The 15,810-nt window shown below is 44.6% G+C and overlaps 2 protein-coding genes across 3 annotated transcripts in view; one reads left to right on the top strand and one right to left on the bottom strand.

Annotated features, from left to right (window-relative positions):
* The window catches only part of ZFP91 (ZFP91 zinc finger protein), a 28,918-nt gene extending 27,778 nt beyond the window's left edge, over positions 1-1,140 (bottom strand). Inside the window, exon 1 of one of the 2 annotated variants that reach the window (XM_006875766.1) lies at positions 627-1,140. In XM_006875766.1, coding sequence (XP_006875828.1) covers positions 627-973 — 347 coding nt within the window. In that variant the 5' untranslated portion in view covers positions 974-1,140. The remainder of the gene's footprint in view (positions 1-626) is intronic. The other variant, XM_006875765.1, reaches the window with a different exon arrangement.
* A 7,088-nt stretch (positions 1,141-8,228) lies between these two features.
* The window catches only part of LPXN (leupaxin), a 52,871-nt gene continuing 45,289 nt past the window's right edge, over positions 8,229-15,810 (top strand). Inside the window, exons 1-2 of the mRNA XM_006875764.1 lie at positions 8,229-8,386; positions 15,611-15,768. Coding sequence (XP_006875826.1) covers positions 8,374-8,386; positions 15,611-15,768 — 171 coding nt within the window. The 5' untranslated portion in view covers positions 8,229-8,373. The remainder of the gene's footprint in view (positions 8,387-15,610; positions 15,769-15,810) is intronic.

Below are 15,810 nucleotides of genomic sequence, written 5' to 3'. Positions count from 1 at the left end.
CGCTGTTCACGGTTCCTTTAATATTTATAGGCAACAAAGTCCCTTCCGATGAATCTAGTTTGAAGGACGAAATAGCTACACGAAAACATGAGGAAGCAAATTCTCAGCGTAAAAATACTAACAAACTCACAAAACAGAACACTAAAGCGCTGAAGCACACACTCATCGGGCTGCTATGCGAGTCGCCACCAACACGGGCGGCCCCTTGCGGGCCGCGGGCCCCAGTGCGCACGGCTCCCGGGGTCGCGCGATCGGTAACGCCAGGACAGCAGCTCCCAGGCTAATGGAGGACAAGCGGGCGGGCGCGGGCGCGGGCGGTGCTGGGCTGATGCAACGCGGAGCGCGGCTGCGGGGACAGTGCACGGATGACAAAGGGGGCACGGCCGGGCGGCGGGCTGGGGGCTCCCGGAGAGCAGAGAGGTGGAACCGAGCCGGGGCGGTTTCGGGGAGCCCGGCAGTGCGGGGCACGGCCCCAGGGACAGCCGGGTGGCGCGGGGCGCGCGTGCGGAGCCGGCAGGGGGCAGAGCAGGCAGGATGTCACGTGGAGTGGGCGCTACGGGAGCCGGGAGGGCTGCGTGCCGACCGAGGGGGGTCTTGGCCACCACCTGAAAGACGGCGTTACTCACAGGAGTCGCGGACTCTTCTTGCCCTGAGCTGGAGACGGGGGCTTCGCGGCCTGGGACTGCGGCCCTGGGGCGTCGGCAGGCCTGGCGCTGGGGCTGCTCCTCCGCCGGCGCGGGTACTCGGCCTTCCTCCGGCGGGACACTGCAGCGGCGGCGGCGGCCGCAGCGGCCCGGCCCCGGTCGCGGCCTCCCCTCAACACGCGGCTGCTCGTGGTTCCCGCAGGCGCCGCCGCCGCCGCCTCGGGAGGCCGCTGCTGGGGCTCCTCTGGAGCCGCCTTAGCCGCCGCCGCCTCTCCCCCGTCCTGGTCCTGCTTCTCCCGGGGTCTCGGCTCTTCCGTCTCCCCCGGCATCAGGGCTCGTCCGTCCCCACCCCCTCGTCCCAGGCGGCGGAGGCGGAGGCGGCGGCGGCCACGGCGCTGCTCCCCCCGCCCCCCTCGCCTCCTGGAGCGTCCGGCTCACTCTCACCCTGCGCTCCTCTTCCCCCCTCCCCTCCTCCCAGCTCCGAGGGCGCCCCCCCGCCCCCTGCCACTCACGGTCCGCAGCCGCTGGCGCCGCGCGCGCGTCCGACGCGGACGCCCCACGGGCCAATCGGAGAGGAAGAATAACCTCCTGTCCCCGCCCCTCCGGCGTCTCACGCAGCGGCGTAGCAAGTGCCCACCCACACGCCTTCCTTCGACCAATCAGGCAACAGCTCCAAGGGAGCGCGCGAGGTTTCCTTCCCCGCGCACCCGCTCTCACCGTTAAACGGTTGCGTCTCGCGACAATCCGAAAATGACCTTTTCCCCTCCTCTGGAGATCAACGCGCGCTAGGGGAAATGGGAGGGGCAGGTCTCGCGAGGGAGTTTGGTGGGAAGAAAACGCACCTCTTTCCTCGCCTCGCGCGTACCCTGGACTGCCTGCGCGCGCACCTGCCTCCCTGAGGAGTCGCTAATGCTACCAGGGCTCTTTTTAGCCTTCCTCAGTCCGCGGGAACAGCCTGGTCGTTCTTCTATCTCCACCCTGAGCCCCTCTTTCCTGTCTTTAGTTTTTTTTGTCCCCAGCGTCGCCAGGTCTTGCAGGGAGACTGGGGGGCGGGGGGCGGTAAATTCAGCTGGCGCTTCTCCTTTAAGAAAAAAATCCCCTCGGTTGCCGGATGAAAACCTCTAACAAAATGGTGGCGAGTAGGACGGGGGTGGGGTCGTGAGGGGCCACAAGAACCCGTCTGTGAGCGCATGCGTAGAATTCTCCTTCTTCTAGGCATTCTGGGACATGAAGTTCTAGTTGCCGTGGGCTGCCGCGAACTATGTTAAGAAAACTGAATCGGAGAGGATGCTGGGACATCCTCTTTTTGGACAGGTGTTCGATGGGAAAAGTAGTTTATACTCCTTCCGCGGTCCGAGTTTACTCTTCCCGGGAGGCAAGTGTTTCCGCATTGGGCCGTGACTTCTTTACCGGTACCCTCCCAAGTGAGAGTTCCAGTTGCTGATCAGAACAGGACTGTGAGGGTTTTTCCTACTTTTTGCTTTGCGTTGGCGTAGCATATATAGGGTGGACACACAATGCTCCTTACCTTGGTTTGATTAGGAGCTCTGGTAGCGTGTTGTTGTTAGGTGCTATCGAGTGGGTATCCACTCAGATCTTATTTATGCACTGCAGAACGAAAACTGCCCGATTCTGGGCCAACCTCATAATTGTTGCCACTCTTGAACTCATTGATGCTGCCACTTTGCCAATCCATCTCGCTGGGGGGTCTTCTTTTTCTCCGACCCTCCACCTTTGTTGTTGTTGTCAGGTGCCATCGAGTCGGAACCGACTCATAGTGACCCCATGCACAGCAGAACGAAACAATGTCCGATCCTGGGCCAACCTCACTACCGCTGCTACACTTGATGCCATCAATGATGCCACCTGGCCAATCCATCTCGTTAGGGGTCTTCCTCTTTTTCTCTGACCCTCCACCTTACCAAACATGATATCCTTCTCCAGCGACTGGTCCCTCCTGACAATATGTCCGAAGTATGAGAGACGAAGTTTGGCCATCCTGGCCTCCAAGGAGCACTCTGGCTGCACTTCTTCCAACACAGATCTGTTGGTTCTTTTGGCAGCACATGGCACTTTCAATATTCTCGTCTTAACACCATAACTCAAAAGCATCAATTTTTCTACCGTCTTCCTTATTCATTGTCCAACTTTCGCATGCATGTGAGATTATTGAAAATACCATGGCTTGGGCCAGGTGCACCTTAGTCCCCAAGCTGACATCTTTGTTCTTCAACACTTGAAAAAGGTCTTGTGCAGCAGATTTGCCTAATGCAATACCTCCTTTGATTTCTTGACTGCTGTTTCCGTGAGTCTTGATAGTTGATCCAAGAAGAACGAAGTCCTTGACAACTTTAATCTTTTCTCTGTTGATAAGAATGTTGTTTATTGGTCCAGTGGTGAGGATTTTTGTTTTCTTGACATTGAGATGTAATCCATATCGAAGGCTGTGCTCTTTGTTCTTCATAAGTAAATGTTTCAAGTCCTCTTCACTTTCAGCAAGCAATGATATCCTCCAGCGACAATATGTCCGAAATATGAGAGACGAAGTTTGGCCATCCTGGCCTCCAAGGAGCACTCTGGCTGCACTTCTTCCAACACAGATCTGTTGGTTCTTTTGGCAGCACATGGCACTTTCAATATTCTCGTCTTAACACCATAACTCAAAAGCATCAATTTTTCTACCGTCTTCCTTATTCATTGTCCAACTTTCGCATGCATGTGAGATTATTGAAAATACCATGGCTTGGGCCAGGTGCACCTTAGTCCCCAAGCTGACATCTTTGTTCTTCAACACTTGAAAAAGGTCTTGTGCAGCAGATTTGCCTAATGCAATACCTCCTTTGATTTCTTGACTGCTGTTTCCGTGAGTCTTGATAGTTGATCCAAGAAGAACGAAGTCCTTGACAACTTTAATCTTTTCTCTGTTGATAAGAATGTTGTTTATTGGTCCAGTGGTGAGGATTTTTGTTTTCCTTACATTGAGATGCAATCCGTATGAAGGCTGTACTCTTTGATCATTATCAGTAAATGTTTTAAGTCCTCTTCACTTTCAGCAAGCAAGGTTGTATCATCTGCATATCACAGGTTTTTAATGAGTCTTCCTCCAATCCTAATGCCACGTTTTTCTTCATATAACCCAGCTTCTCAGATTATTTGCTCAGCATACAAATTGAGTAAGTATGGTGAAAGAATACAACCCTATCACACACCTTTCTTAATTTGAAACCATTCAGTATTCCTATGATCTGTTTGAACAACTGCCTCATGGTCCATGCACAGATTCCTTATGAACAAAATTGTTCCAGAATACTCGTACTTTGCAATGTTGTTCATAGTTTCTCTTGATCCACATAATAATCGAAAGCCTTTGTGTAGTCAATAAAGCACAGGGAAACATCTTTCTGACATTTTCTGCTCTAAGCAAAGATCCATCTACATCTTTGGAAAGAGACGATGGAAAAGCTCCAAATCATCAGTTGAAACAAGGCCGGGGCAGACTGTGGAACAGACAGACCATCAGTTGTTCATATGCAAATTCAAGCGAAAGTTGAAGAAAATGAAAATAAGTCCACAAAAGACAAAAACATGACATTGAATATATCCCAACTGAATTTAGAGATCATCTGTAGAACAGAGTCGATACATTCCATTGGGTCACCTCATTCTAGAATGGGCACAAATATGGATCTCTTCCAATCAGTCCGCCAGATAGTTGTCTTACAAATTTCTTGGCAGAGATGAGTGAGTGCCTCCAGTGCTACCTCACTTTTCTGAAAGATTTCAATTTTTATTCCACCAATTTCTGGTAGCGTAGTGGTTACAAATTGGGCTGCTAACATCAGGGTGAACAGTTCAAAACTACCAGCTGTTCCACGGGAGAAAGATGAGGCTTTCTGCTCCTGTAAAGATTTACAGCCTCGGAAATCCTGTACAGGGTCACTCTGAGCCACGGCACATAACAACAACCACTTTGGTTTGATATAGTGGCACGTCTGGGACCAGCAAGGTTTATGTCAACATTATTTGTGTTGACCTCCAGTATTGGCCCACTAACTTGGGGGCCTTTGGAAGGCAGGACATCAGGGGCCTACCACACTGCTTAGTACTCTGTTGGCTTTTAATAAAAGTTTGTAGAACAAATTGTAGAGATACCAGACATTAAGACATCAAGAAGCTGTCATTTGCTACTTAATTTGTAGCTTGTAGTTCCTGAACTGGAAGAAAGAGTTGTCAGCAGGACTCTGGTGACCTCCCGAGAAGCTGAAGGTCTCCCTCTTGCCTCTTGTCTCGAAGCCACTTGTGGTTTGTAAATTTTCTGCTGCACAGAAAACACAGAAGAGCAGCTTTGTCAGAAGTTACTTGTCTGACCAGTGCTGTATACAGCTAATTTGTCCTCGTGCGTCAAAAGGGAGTTTCCTTTTTGCTCATCTCCCAGGCTGCTATATGTGATGCAGGTGGCCTCTTGCATCTCTTCCTTTCTTTCATCCATTATATTCAGAACACTTTGCAAGAACAGTCAATTACCGCTGGAAAATAAAGCATCGGAAGTGTCAAAACTCCAGAAGAATGAGGGTGGAAACAAGATCTGGGTATCTCTTGTAGATTTCACATTAATTAACCATTCAGTTCAACTGTTGAGGCTGCTCAATACTGGCCAGCTAAGTGCTGAAGTGCAGGTTTGCTTCCAGTTATTTGGACTCAGTCACCACTGCAGACTGTTAGGTGCTGTCCTCTGAGTTCAACTCACAGCAAACCTGGGCCTGCGCAGCCTCAAAATCGTTGCTGTGTTTTGAGCCCATTGTTGTAGCCACCGTGGCCATTTTACGGTCCTGCTTTACCAAAGATGATGTCCTCCAGGGCCTAGTCCCTCTGATAATAGGTTCACAGTATAAAAAGATGAAGTTTCACCATCCTGACCTCTAAGGAGCATTCAGACTGTACTGCTCCCACGACACATTTGTCTTTCTAACAACCTGTTGATTTATTTATTTTTAATAACATAAACAGTGACCATGTGGGCCTAGTTAGATGGCATACTGTACACAGGAATCCAATTGACTGCGACTGTGGAAGAGACCATGAAGAAGCTCAGTACATCAGAACAAGGTTAGGGACTGCCTGCACATCAGACCAGTGGCTCATAATACAAGTTCAATTTGAAGCTGCAGAAATCAAAACAATTCCACGAGAGTCAAAGTAAGACCTTGAATATATCCCGCCTGAACTAAGAGACCATCTGAAGACTAGATTTGACACATTGAATACTAATGACTGAAAGTCAGACAGGTTGTGGGATGATGACATCAGGGACATCGTACGTGAAGAAAGAAAAAGGTGGTTAAAAAGACAGGAAAAAAACAGACCAAAATGAGTGTCAGAAGATACTTGCTCTTGTTATTGTTTGCCATTGAGTCGGTTCTGACCCATAGTGACCCTGTATAGGGTTTCCGAGGAGCAGCTGATGAGCTTGAATCGCTGACGTTGCAGTTCAAACCAACTTTGCAGTCCAGCACATTAACCCACAGTGTCACACCAGCACTCCAAAACGTGCTCTTCAAGTAGCTAAAGTGAATTGAAGAAATGAAATAAAAGAGCTAACAAAAGATTTCAAAGTGTGACTCCAGAAAACAAAGTAATATAGCGAAATGTAGGAGCTCTGGTAGCGTAGTGGTTACGAATTGGGCTGTGAGCCGCAAGGTCAGCAATTCGAAACTACCAGCTGTACCGCGGGAGAAAGAGGAGGCTTTCTGCTCCCGTAAAGATTTACAGCCTCAGAAACCCTGTACAGGGTCGCCATGAGTCGGAACCGACTCCACAGCACATAACAACAACAACAACAACATAGTGAAATGTACAGAGTGAAAACTTAAAAGGAAAAACACACTTGGCATTTCTAAACGTCAAAGAAGTAAAGAACACAATTCAAGTCTCAAACTGTAATACTGAAGGATTCTGTGACAAAATAATGAACTATGCAGGAAAACTGAGAAGACGATGGAAGGAATGTGCAGACTTACTGTACCACTTCAAATTGTTGTTAAGTAAGTTGAATTGGTTCCGACTCATAGTGACTCTGTATAGGATTTCCTAGAAGCTGCTGGTGATTTTGAACCACTCACCTTGTGGTTCAAACCGACCTTGCAGTCCAGTGCCTCTCCTACAGCACCACACCAGGCAAGTGCTTTATCTTCTATACTGATTTGTTTGCACTTTCAGAGAGTTAATTTCATTTTCAGTTATAAAAAAATGTTTAGAAATTTTTTCTTACCTCATGCTTGAAACAGCACTGACATCCAATGGTTACTCGAAGTAATGCAAAGTGGGAATTTCCTTTCAGTTATACAAAAAGAAGTCTTGGAGACACAATGAAACGAAAAAATGAAAAAATGAATGGTTCCTTTAGATTAACCTAAAAAAGAACTTGTTAACACAACAAAGATCACAGACTTTGAAATCAAGTTGAATTAGCTCCAACTGATTCTCTTTCAAGTTACAGTCTGTGGACCTATTTCATCACTGTAAAACTGGGGACAATATTTATTTCACAAGGCCCTTTGTTGTTGTTGTTGTTAAGTGCCATCGAGTCATATAGTTATTTATATATTGCCTTCTCTGACTTATTGGGTAAATGTTTTATTTTATTCCAGGTGAATAAAATTTCAGTGCTTAAAAAGGTAAAAATTAACCTCAGTAGAACACTTTTCAGAGAAACTGGAGCAAGGCAATGCAGCTCTGCAGGCGTGTTGCCTCATTGCGATGTCAACAGGTTAGCATCTGGTATCTTCAGCCTTCTAGTTTCATTCTTCATGACCTCTGTGGTGGTGTCCTTTGCTGCCACTGAGTTCTCTGCGTCTTGCTAACCTTATGTACAACAGAATGCAACATTGCCCCGTCCTGCATTGTCCTCACAATAGTTCATACGTCATGAACCCAGTATGGTAGCTGCCATGCCAACCTGTCCCATAAAGTGTTTCCCACTGTACTTTGAGGTCTCATAAATTAGCATTAACAGCAGCCTACATAGAGAACACTTAGTTTACCAAAGATGATGTCCTTATCCAATGAGTGACCCTTCTCGATGGCGCGTCCTTTAGATACCCCTGAAATAAGTCAGGCCCTGGCAATCCAAACAAGAATAAGCATCAGTCCTGACTTTTAAAGATTCACAGTCTATTCAGTAAAGTGGGTAAACTTAGTTTCTGAGTAATTAAGTTTGGTTTCTTTTAAAGAGCAAAACGGGTATGCTAGTTAATTCTGATAGAAATTTTCTGAACGCTGTGCCTCTGTTGTCTCCCCACCATCACAGAAAAAAACTGGCTTCCTGATATGCAGCCTCAGTGAGACCCTCACTAGGGATGCAAAGCACAAATCTGCCATTTCTGCTTCAAGATGAATTCAAGATGAATCATGCACATAGTAAGTACTCAAATTTTGCTAAATTAATTTTGAATCTTTATCTTCCAATTCGCCACCAGAATTCAAATTCTGCCACCTGCCTTTCTATCAGTTCTATTTCATTTTAAAACTGTGACCTACAAAAAAAAGAAAAGAAAGAAAAGCAACTCACAAAATCAAAAGAGAGGAAGTGCTAAGCAAATACAGGAACCAGAAAGAGTTATCGAGGCTGCTTCTCGCTGCCTCATTCAGTTCCTTTGTGGTCCTCTTCTTCAACACATGCCAAAGCAGTTCCTGACGACCTGAGAGACCAGAGCCTTCTGGGAGTGTGACAATGGAAGAGTTGGGTGAGTGGAGCTTCGTTGAGGAGAAACTGAGAGAATGAGCTTCTTTGAGGAAAAACTGAGAGAATGTCATGCCTTTGTGTGGTGGCCTATGCTTCTAGCCAGACTGAGGGTAATGCTGAAAATTTTATTTTCACTTCTCTGTTGTCTTCAGCCGACCACGACTGAAGCATGAGGAACTATGATGGTTATGGGAAACTCCGGGCTCACTGTTTGCAGGGGCATCATAGGCAGTGAAGTTTGTACTAACAATAGAGTGGTCTTTCCACAAACACTTTTGGACTGAATTGTGTTTGAAATGGGCATGTTAACATGGGCATTTGGTCCTTTGGGAGGCTCAGGAAGTCATAGGGTGGTCACACAGCTACAGGGATGTGATTGGGGGGAAAGAAAGAAAGAAAATGGAGGGGGAGGAAAGGGCATTATGAGGAAGGGAGGTAGAAGTGAAGTTCAAGAATGAGGACTCTGCAGAGGCTGGAGAAAGGCCAAGGTGGTTTCGTTTGTTCCATGGCTTAGTGTGAAATCAGTGATTTCGTTGCTTAAGCCTTTTATTCAGTGGAATTCTGAAGGAACAGATTATTGTGGCTTGCAAATATGATACCTCCTCCTACTATGTGGCAATTAAAACCAGCAGTGGGACTATTGGCCACGTTGCTCAGGGAGATCCCCGTTTCAGACCTTTGGAGTAGTGTAAGGCTTGCAATTCTTGGGACTCATGCTGTGGCCTTTGCCAGCTTTCCTTGCTGGCATCCTTACTAACCCCAAGTCACCCAGTAACCTTTCCCCAACAGCCAACCCATTAGCCTAGGTTTTTCACGTGGCAAGTCTACACAACAACAAACGCACACACCATCGACATTGGATTTTTAAATCGAGGATGTGATTTGAAGGCTGGGGAAGTAGAGGATGGGAGAAAGATGGAAGATGGAAATGCTGAATGAACAAAAGAGATGTTGTTTAACAAATATTGATCTGTTTTAGATGTAAAATCTATTTTGATACTTGAAGAGATCCATTTTGGTTTTGGGATAGAATCTAAACTTTCATCCTCTGGGTGAACGTTCCAGAAATCCACATTTCTTCCCAAATTCTAATAGACTCTCTCCACCACTACCCCTCCAACCCCATTTTTGTTTTGCTTTTTTAAATTTTAGAGAGATTCAATAATTTCCATGTAGGTAATTCAAAGGGGAATTAATATGCAGCCAGTTGCTCCAGCTAAAGCTCGGCATTTTTCTATGAGAATCATTTTAGGGTTTGCAGCAACCCTTGGAATCAGGTCATGGCCACTTTGTTTTTTTTCAATTGAGAAAACTAAGGAAAAAAATGAAATAGTTTCTTTAAAGCCACTTTTCAAGGCATCTGACACCAAAACCAATTAATTTACAAGGTGTTCTCCATTTATGAGAATTGTGTTGATGCAATTGTATAATTAAAAAAACAAACACCACCCAGATAATAAGAAACTGATAGATTCGAATAGGTTTGTTTTTCCTGAGCAGGATGAATGGTAGAGAAATACGGTCTAGAAAGTACCATTGAGTGTGGAAGCTGCCGTTTGGTAGACTATCCAGATGGCTCTTCCGTGTGGTGGTGTAGAAGAAGCACTGGACGGCAGGGTCAGTTTAAACTGCAAGGTTTAAACCCTCACCGGCCACTCCTGAGAAACCCTATACTAGGGCCCTATGAGTAGGAGCCTACTGGACGGCAGTTAACAACACCTCAATAGCTGTTGATGTCTATACCTAAAAGCTTAATTCTCTTGTTCTCTCTCCAATAGCAACCTACAAAACTTGGGGTGTGTCCTTTTCCCTTCTGTGGGAAATAGCATCACAGGCAGGCTCCTATGTAGCCGGTGTCTCCTATGTAGAACTTCCTACGTTAGTAGCTTGAATCCACGCAGAAAGTTTTGTCAAACCTCATCACCCAGGAATGCTAGATAAAGGGAACCAGTAGCAGGCTGTCACTCTGAATGAAATTAAAATTCAGAGGGACCCCAAGAGATCCCACTTTACTCCTTTCCTGTGAATACTGGTATTGTTCATTACTGGAGGGGGTTTGAGCTGTTGGTTAGATGAAGGGTAATAGAGTTTTCAGTCTGGTTCTCACCTACCACCTTCCACCTTCTCCGTAACTACCACCAGTAACCCTGTATTTGTCATACTGAAATTAATCATCTTCAGATTACACAATCTGGCAAGATGACCCGGGGGTGTTGGTGACATGTGCACAAATAAGGAACAATAGAAAGGCCTCTCAACTCACGGCCCTAAAGGGAGTGTTTCAATTGTGCTGATAAATTCGTGTTTCTCAGGGTAACCCATACTCTTGTCATTAGGTACCAATGCATAGCTACCCTTTGTACAAGTAGAATATGGTTTACTTTTCTTATAGATGGTCTCCTCTCTCCCCCAACCTTTGTGGTAAATTACTTTTTAGTTTGAATCTGTAACTAACGTTGACTTCTGGTTGGAGCAAAGCTTGTTGTTGTTGTTAAGTGCCGTCAAGTCGGTTCCGACTCATAGCGACAACTTAGAAGATAAAAAAGAGAGGGGATAGCAGAATAACTTGTCTACCAATGTTCTGAAACAAGAAGTTTTACTTTCTATTTTCACTTTAGTTTCTTTCTTTCTTTTTATAAACTTTTAACTATGGTGGTGGTGGTTGTGTGCTGTGGAGTTGGTTCCAACTCATAGCGACCCCTTATAGGGTTTCCGGGGCTGTAAATCTTAACGGGAGTAGAAAGCCTCATCTTTCGCCCTCAGAACAGCTAGTAGTTTTGAACTGCTGACCTTGAGATTGGCAGCCCAACTCATAACCACTATGCTAGGAGAACTTCTTAAACCTTTTACTATATAGAATTGTAAACATATGTTAGAGAAATACTTTAAGAAGCCTAATCCTTAGAGTCCTGGTGTGGCGCTGGAGGTTAATGTGCCAGACTGCAAAGTCGTTTGAACTGCAAGGTCAGTGGTTCAAGCTCACCAGCTACAACTTGAAAACCCTATACCTGGGTCACTTGGGTCGGAACTGACTCAACAGCACTTAACAATAACAACAACAACAATTGCATCCAGGCAAAGGTCCCAACTCACAGCGACCCTGTATAGGGTTTCCGAGGATGAGCTGGTGAGTTCGAACCACCGACCTTGCAGTCTAGTGCTTGTCCTACAGCGCCTCACTAGAATCCTTCTATTTTAATAATTTGTAAGAAATGATTAGATCTTTACTTATATCTTTAAGAAATACTCATCCCCCTCCACCCACGCATGTAAATGTGAAATAAATGATAATCTATGTTTCAAAACCCCCTGTAAACTCCAATTCCCTCATCTGCAAACTTCAGAGCTAGGCAAGTTCTTAGAAATAATCTAGTGTTTTGAAACCGTTTTAAACCACACAGCTTGTGGTAAGAAGTTCTCTAAAAAACAACAAACAAACAACCCGTTGCCAGTGACTTGGCTTCATCTCCTGTGCACCCCACGCATTCCAGAGAAGCACTGTTCCCTAAGGTTTTCTTGGCTGCAGTCTTTGTGGAAGCAGATTTTAATGCCTTCGTCCACAAGAAATTTACTGGAGATCCCCTCATGGGTCATTCGCTACCCACAGTTTGAAGATTACTCTTCTAATCTAATCACTTCATTACATAGATGAGGAAACCGCTTCAGAGGAGGACACGACACACCCAAGATGACCCAGAAAACTCAAGTGAGAAGGGGAACTGGCTGATTGGAAGTTCATCTATGGCACAGGGATTAGCTAGCCCAGGTTTAAGTCCTTGTTCTTCACTGAATGACAGCATGGCCGAAAATGAGTTACTTTTGTCTTCTTATGCTTGTCTCTCAGTCTACAAAGTAAGGACAATAACAACATATACCTCAAAGAGGGACCCACTGCAATCTAGTCATTCCAACGCATAGCTACTCTATAGGAGAGAGTACAACGCCAATAGTGTTTCCAAGGTTGCAAATATTATGGAAGCCAGTGAGTTCAAACTTCAAGTCAGCTAGCATGTTCAAGCCTCTAATCTTTCATTTAGCAGCTGAGCAAGTAACTACTATGCCACTAGACTCCTTGTTTCAAAGTGCTGCTGGTGGAGGGTTATGTGCCGTGGAGTTGGTTCTGACTCATAGTGAACCAGCATAGGGTTTCCGACGCTGTAAAACTGAACAGGAACAGAAAGACTCATCTTTCTCTCTTGGAACAGCTGGTAGTTTTGAATTGCTGACTTTGAGTTTAGCAGCCTGTCTCATAACCACTACGCTATCAGAGTGCCTTCAAAGCGGTTGTTGTTGTTGAGTGCCGTCGAGTCAGCTTTAAAGAAACTATTTCATTTTTTTCTTAGTTTTCTCAATTAAAAAAATAAAACAAAGTGGCCGTTACCTGTTTCAGACGGTTGCTGCAAACCCTAAAATGATTTGCATAGAAAAATGACGAACTTTAGCTTGAGTGACTGGCTGCATATTAATTCCCTTTTGAATTACCTGCATGAAAATAATTGGATCTCTCTAAAATTTCAAAGAGCAAAACAAAAATGGGGTTGGAGGGGTAGAGGTGGAGAAAGCCTATTAGAATTTGGGAAGAAATGTGGATTTCTGGAACTTTCCCGTGGATCTGCTGGTAGTTTCAAACTGCTGACCTTGAGATTAGCAGCCCAATTCGTAACCACTATGTTACCAGAGCTCCTTTCAAAGTGGTAGGATGGTTAAATGAAATATATGCACCCCTGTCTATAGTAGCTGACCTGTCTTACTATTCATTTCATCATAATGGAAAGGTAATTGTATAATATTTGTGAAGTCCAGTTTTTATTTCTCCCCTCAAAGAAATTACACATTTTCTATCCATACGCTAAGAGCCAGAATTTGTATTCTTTGTTTTTGGAAGTTTGTTGTATAGCTTGAGGATGATTCTTCAGACTGAAATCCAAAGAAAAATCAGGGTTAAGATTAATTGTTACTACATAGGTGTTTTTTAAGAAGTTGTAGTATAAGGGCTTTCAATTTTTTGATGGGAAAAATATTTCACTTTTTTGTTCTTCTAATTGAGCATCTTTGTAGGTGATCTACCCTAAATGAATCATAAAAATTAATACCTGGCAATGAAGGAAGTTAACTTATAGAGTGAGATGATGAAAGTAAATACAACTACAGGAAATAAGCAGGCTACAGTAGACAGAGGTATTACTTATCTTCTAGTAGAATAGACCAATGACTTTGGTGATTGAAATGAAATGATTGTAGTTTTGCAAGGACAATTACTTATATTGCAAAGACGTCTTTTCAATAACATAAGCAGAAAGTGTACACATAGATGTCTCCAGATGGAATACACAAGAATCAAATTGACTACATCTGTGGGAGGAGACTATGGAGAAATTCAGTATCAACAGTCAAAATACAAGGTCAGGATCAGACTGTGGAACAGACCACTAATTGCTCATATACAACTTTAGGCTGAAGCTGAAGAAAATTAGAACAAATTCCTGAGAACCAAAATATGACCTTGAGTATATAACACCTGGATCTAGAGACCATCTCGAGAACAGATTTGATGTATTGAAACTAATGACTGAAGACCAAACAAGTTGTGGGAAGACATCAAGAACATCATAGAAATAATATCAAGAAAGCAAAAAGTCATTGAAAAGACAAGAAAGAAAGAAAAGTCCAAAGTGGATGTCAGAAAAGACTCTAAAACTTGCTCTTGAATATAGAGTAGCTAAAGTACATGGAAGAAATGATGACGTAAAAGAGCTGAACAGAAAATATCAAGGGGCAGCTCTAGAAGACAGACTAAGGGATTATAATGAAATGTACAAAGACCTGGAGCTAGGGAACCAGAAGTAAAGAACATGCTTGGCATTTCTCAAGCAGAAAGAACTGAAGAAAAAAGTTAAGCCTCAACTGTCAATACTGAGGAATTCTATGGGTTCTATCCTACAGTGCCACACCTATAGTAATAGGATACACCTATTACTATAAGCACTGTAGCATAAGCACTCAAGGCTGGTGGTTCAAACCCACAAGGCGCTCCTCAGAAACCCGACACAGGGTTGCTATGAGTCGGACCTGACTCAATGACACTTAACAACAACAACACAGGTAAAATGTTGATGCAGCAAGTATCAAGAGAAGATGGCCGTTTGAGCTGACCAGCTGCACCATCTGAGAAAGTTGAAGCTTTCTGCTACCACAAAGATGCACAGCGTTAGTAACCTTATTATACAGGATCACTGTGAGTTGGAACCATTCAACGGCAATTAACAAAACAAACAGAGGAAAGATTGAAGTTGTCAAAACCTTCATTTTGTTTGGGTCCATAGCCAATACTCATGGAAGCAATAGGCAAGAAATAAAATGATGTATTTCTCTGGGTAAATCTTTAAAGTGTTAAAGAGCAAGGATATTAGTTTGAGGAATAAGGTGCACCTGACCCAAACCAAAGTCTTTTCGATCGTCTCATATGCATGTGAAAGCTGGACAAAGACAACGGAAAAGGAAGACTGCTGAAGCATCGATGCATTTGAATTATGGTGCTCGTGAAGACTATTTCAAGTACCACGAAGTGCTAGAAGAACATGCACATTTGTGATGGAAGAAGCACAGCCAAAATGCTCCTTAGAAGCGTGGATGTGTTATCAGGAGATACCAGGCCCTGAAGAAGGGCATCATGCTTGGTAAAGCAGAGGGTCATCAGAGAGGAAGACCCCCTCCCCCCCCCAATGAGATGGACTGACACAGTAACTGCAACATTGGGCTCAAGTAGAGCAACAGTTGTGAGGATGATGCAAGACTGGGCAATGTGTGTTCCATTGTGCACAGGGTTGTTGTAGGTTGAAGCTGACTCTCGACAACACCTAAGAAAAACAGAACAACAGTAGACTAGGCCACATTGTTGAAGTAAAATAAAGAGTGCGGAAAGGTGTTTGATAGCAGTTACAACCCAAAAGAAGAGGGTACTGTGATGATATTTTTTGTTGTTGTTGTTAAGTGCCATCGAGTCGGTTTCGACCCATAGCGACCCTGTACAGGGTTTCCGAGATTATAAATCTTTACGGGAGTAGAAAGCCTCATCTTTCTCCCACAGAGCAGCTGGTAGTTTCAAACTGCTGACCTTAAGTCTCGCAGTCCGATTCGTAACCACTACGCTACCAGAGCTCTAGCGGTCATTATTTCATAAACTTAGAGATTCTGTTTGATGATTCTCTTACTTCTTATGATATAGATGCCTTATTGGAGGAACTGGAAAACTCCACTCTCCAGGACAGTGATGACTATTCTAGCCCCACCCTTCTTCCTCTGGATCAGCATTCCAGCAAAGTGACTAAGCTTGCTGAGACTTCAAACGCTCTCTGCACCCAGGATGACAGAACTCCCTTGAAGGTAACTTTGAAATCATTGTAGTATCTTGAATGTAGTTTTTTT

Source organism: Chrysochloris asiatica, unplaced genomic scaffold (assembly GCF_000296735.1).
Source record: "Chrysochloris asiatica unplaced genomic scaffold, ChrAsi1.0 scaffold00339, whole genome shotgun sequence".
Classification (NCBI taxonomy): Eukaryota; Metazoa; Chordata; class Mammalia; order Afrosoricida; family Chrysochloridae; genus Chrysochloris; species Chrysochloris asiatica.
The sequence above is the reverse complement of the archived record's forward strand: the minus strand, read 5'-3'. Positions and strand labels throughout refer to the sequence as shown.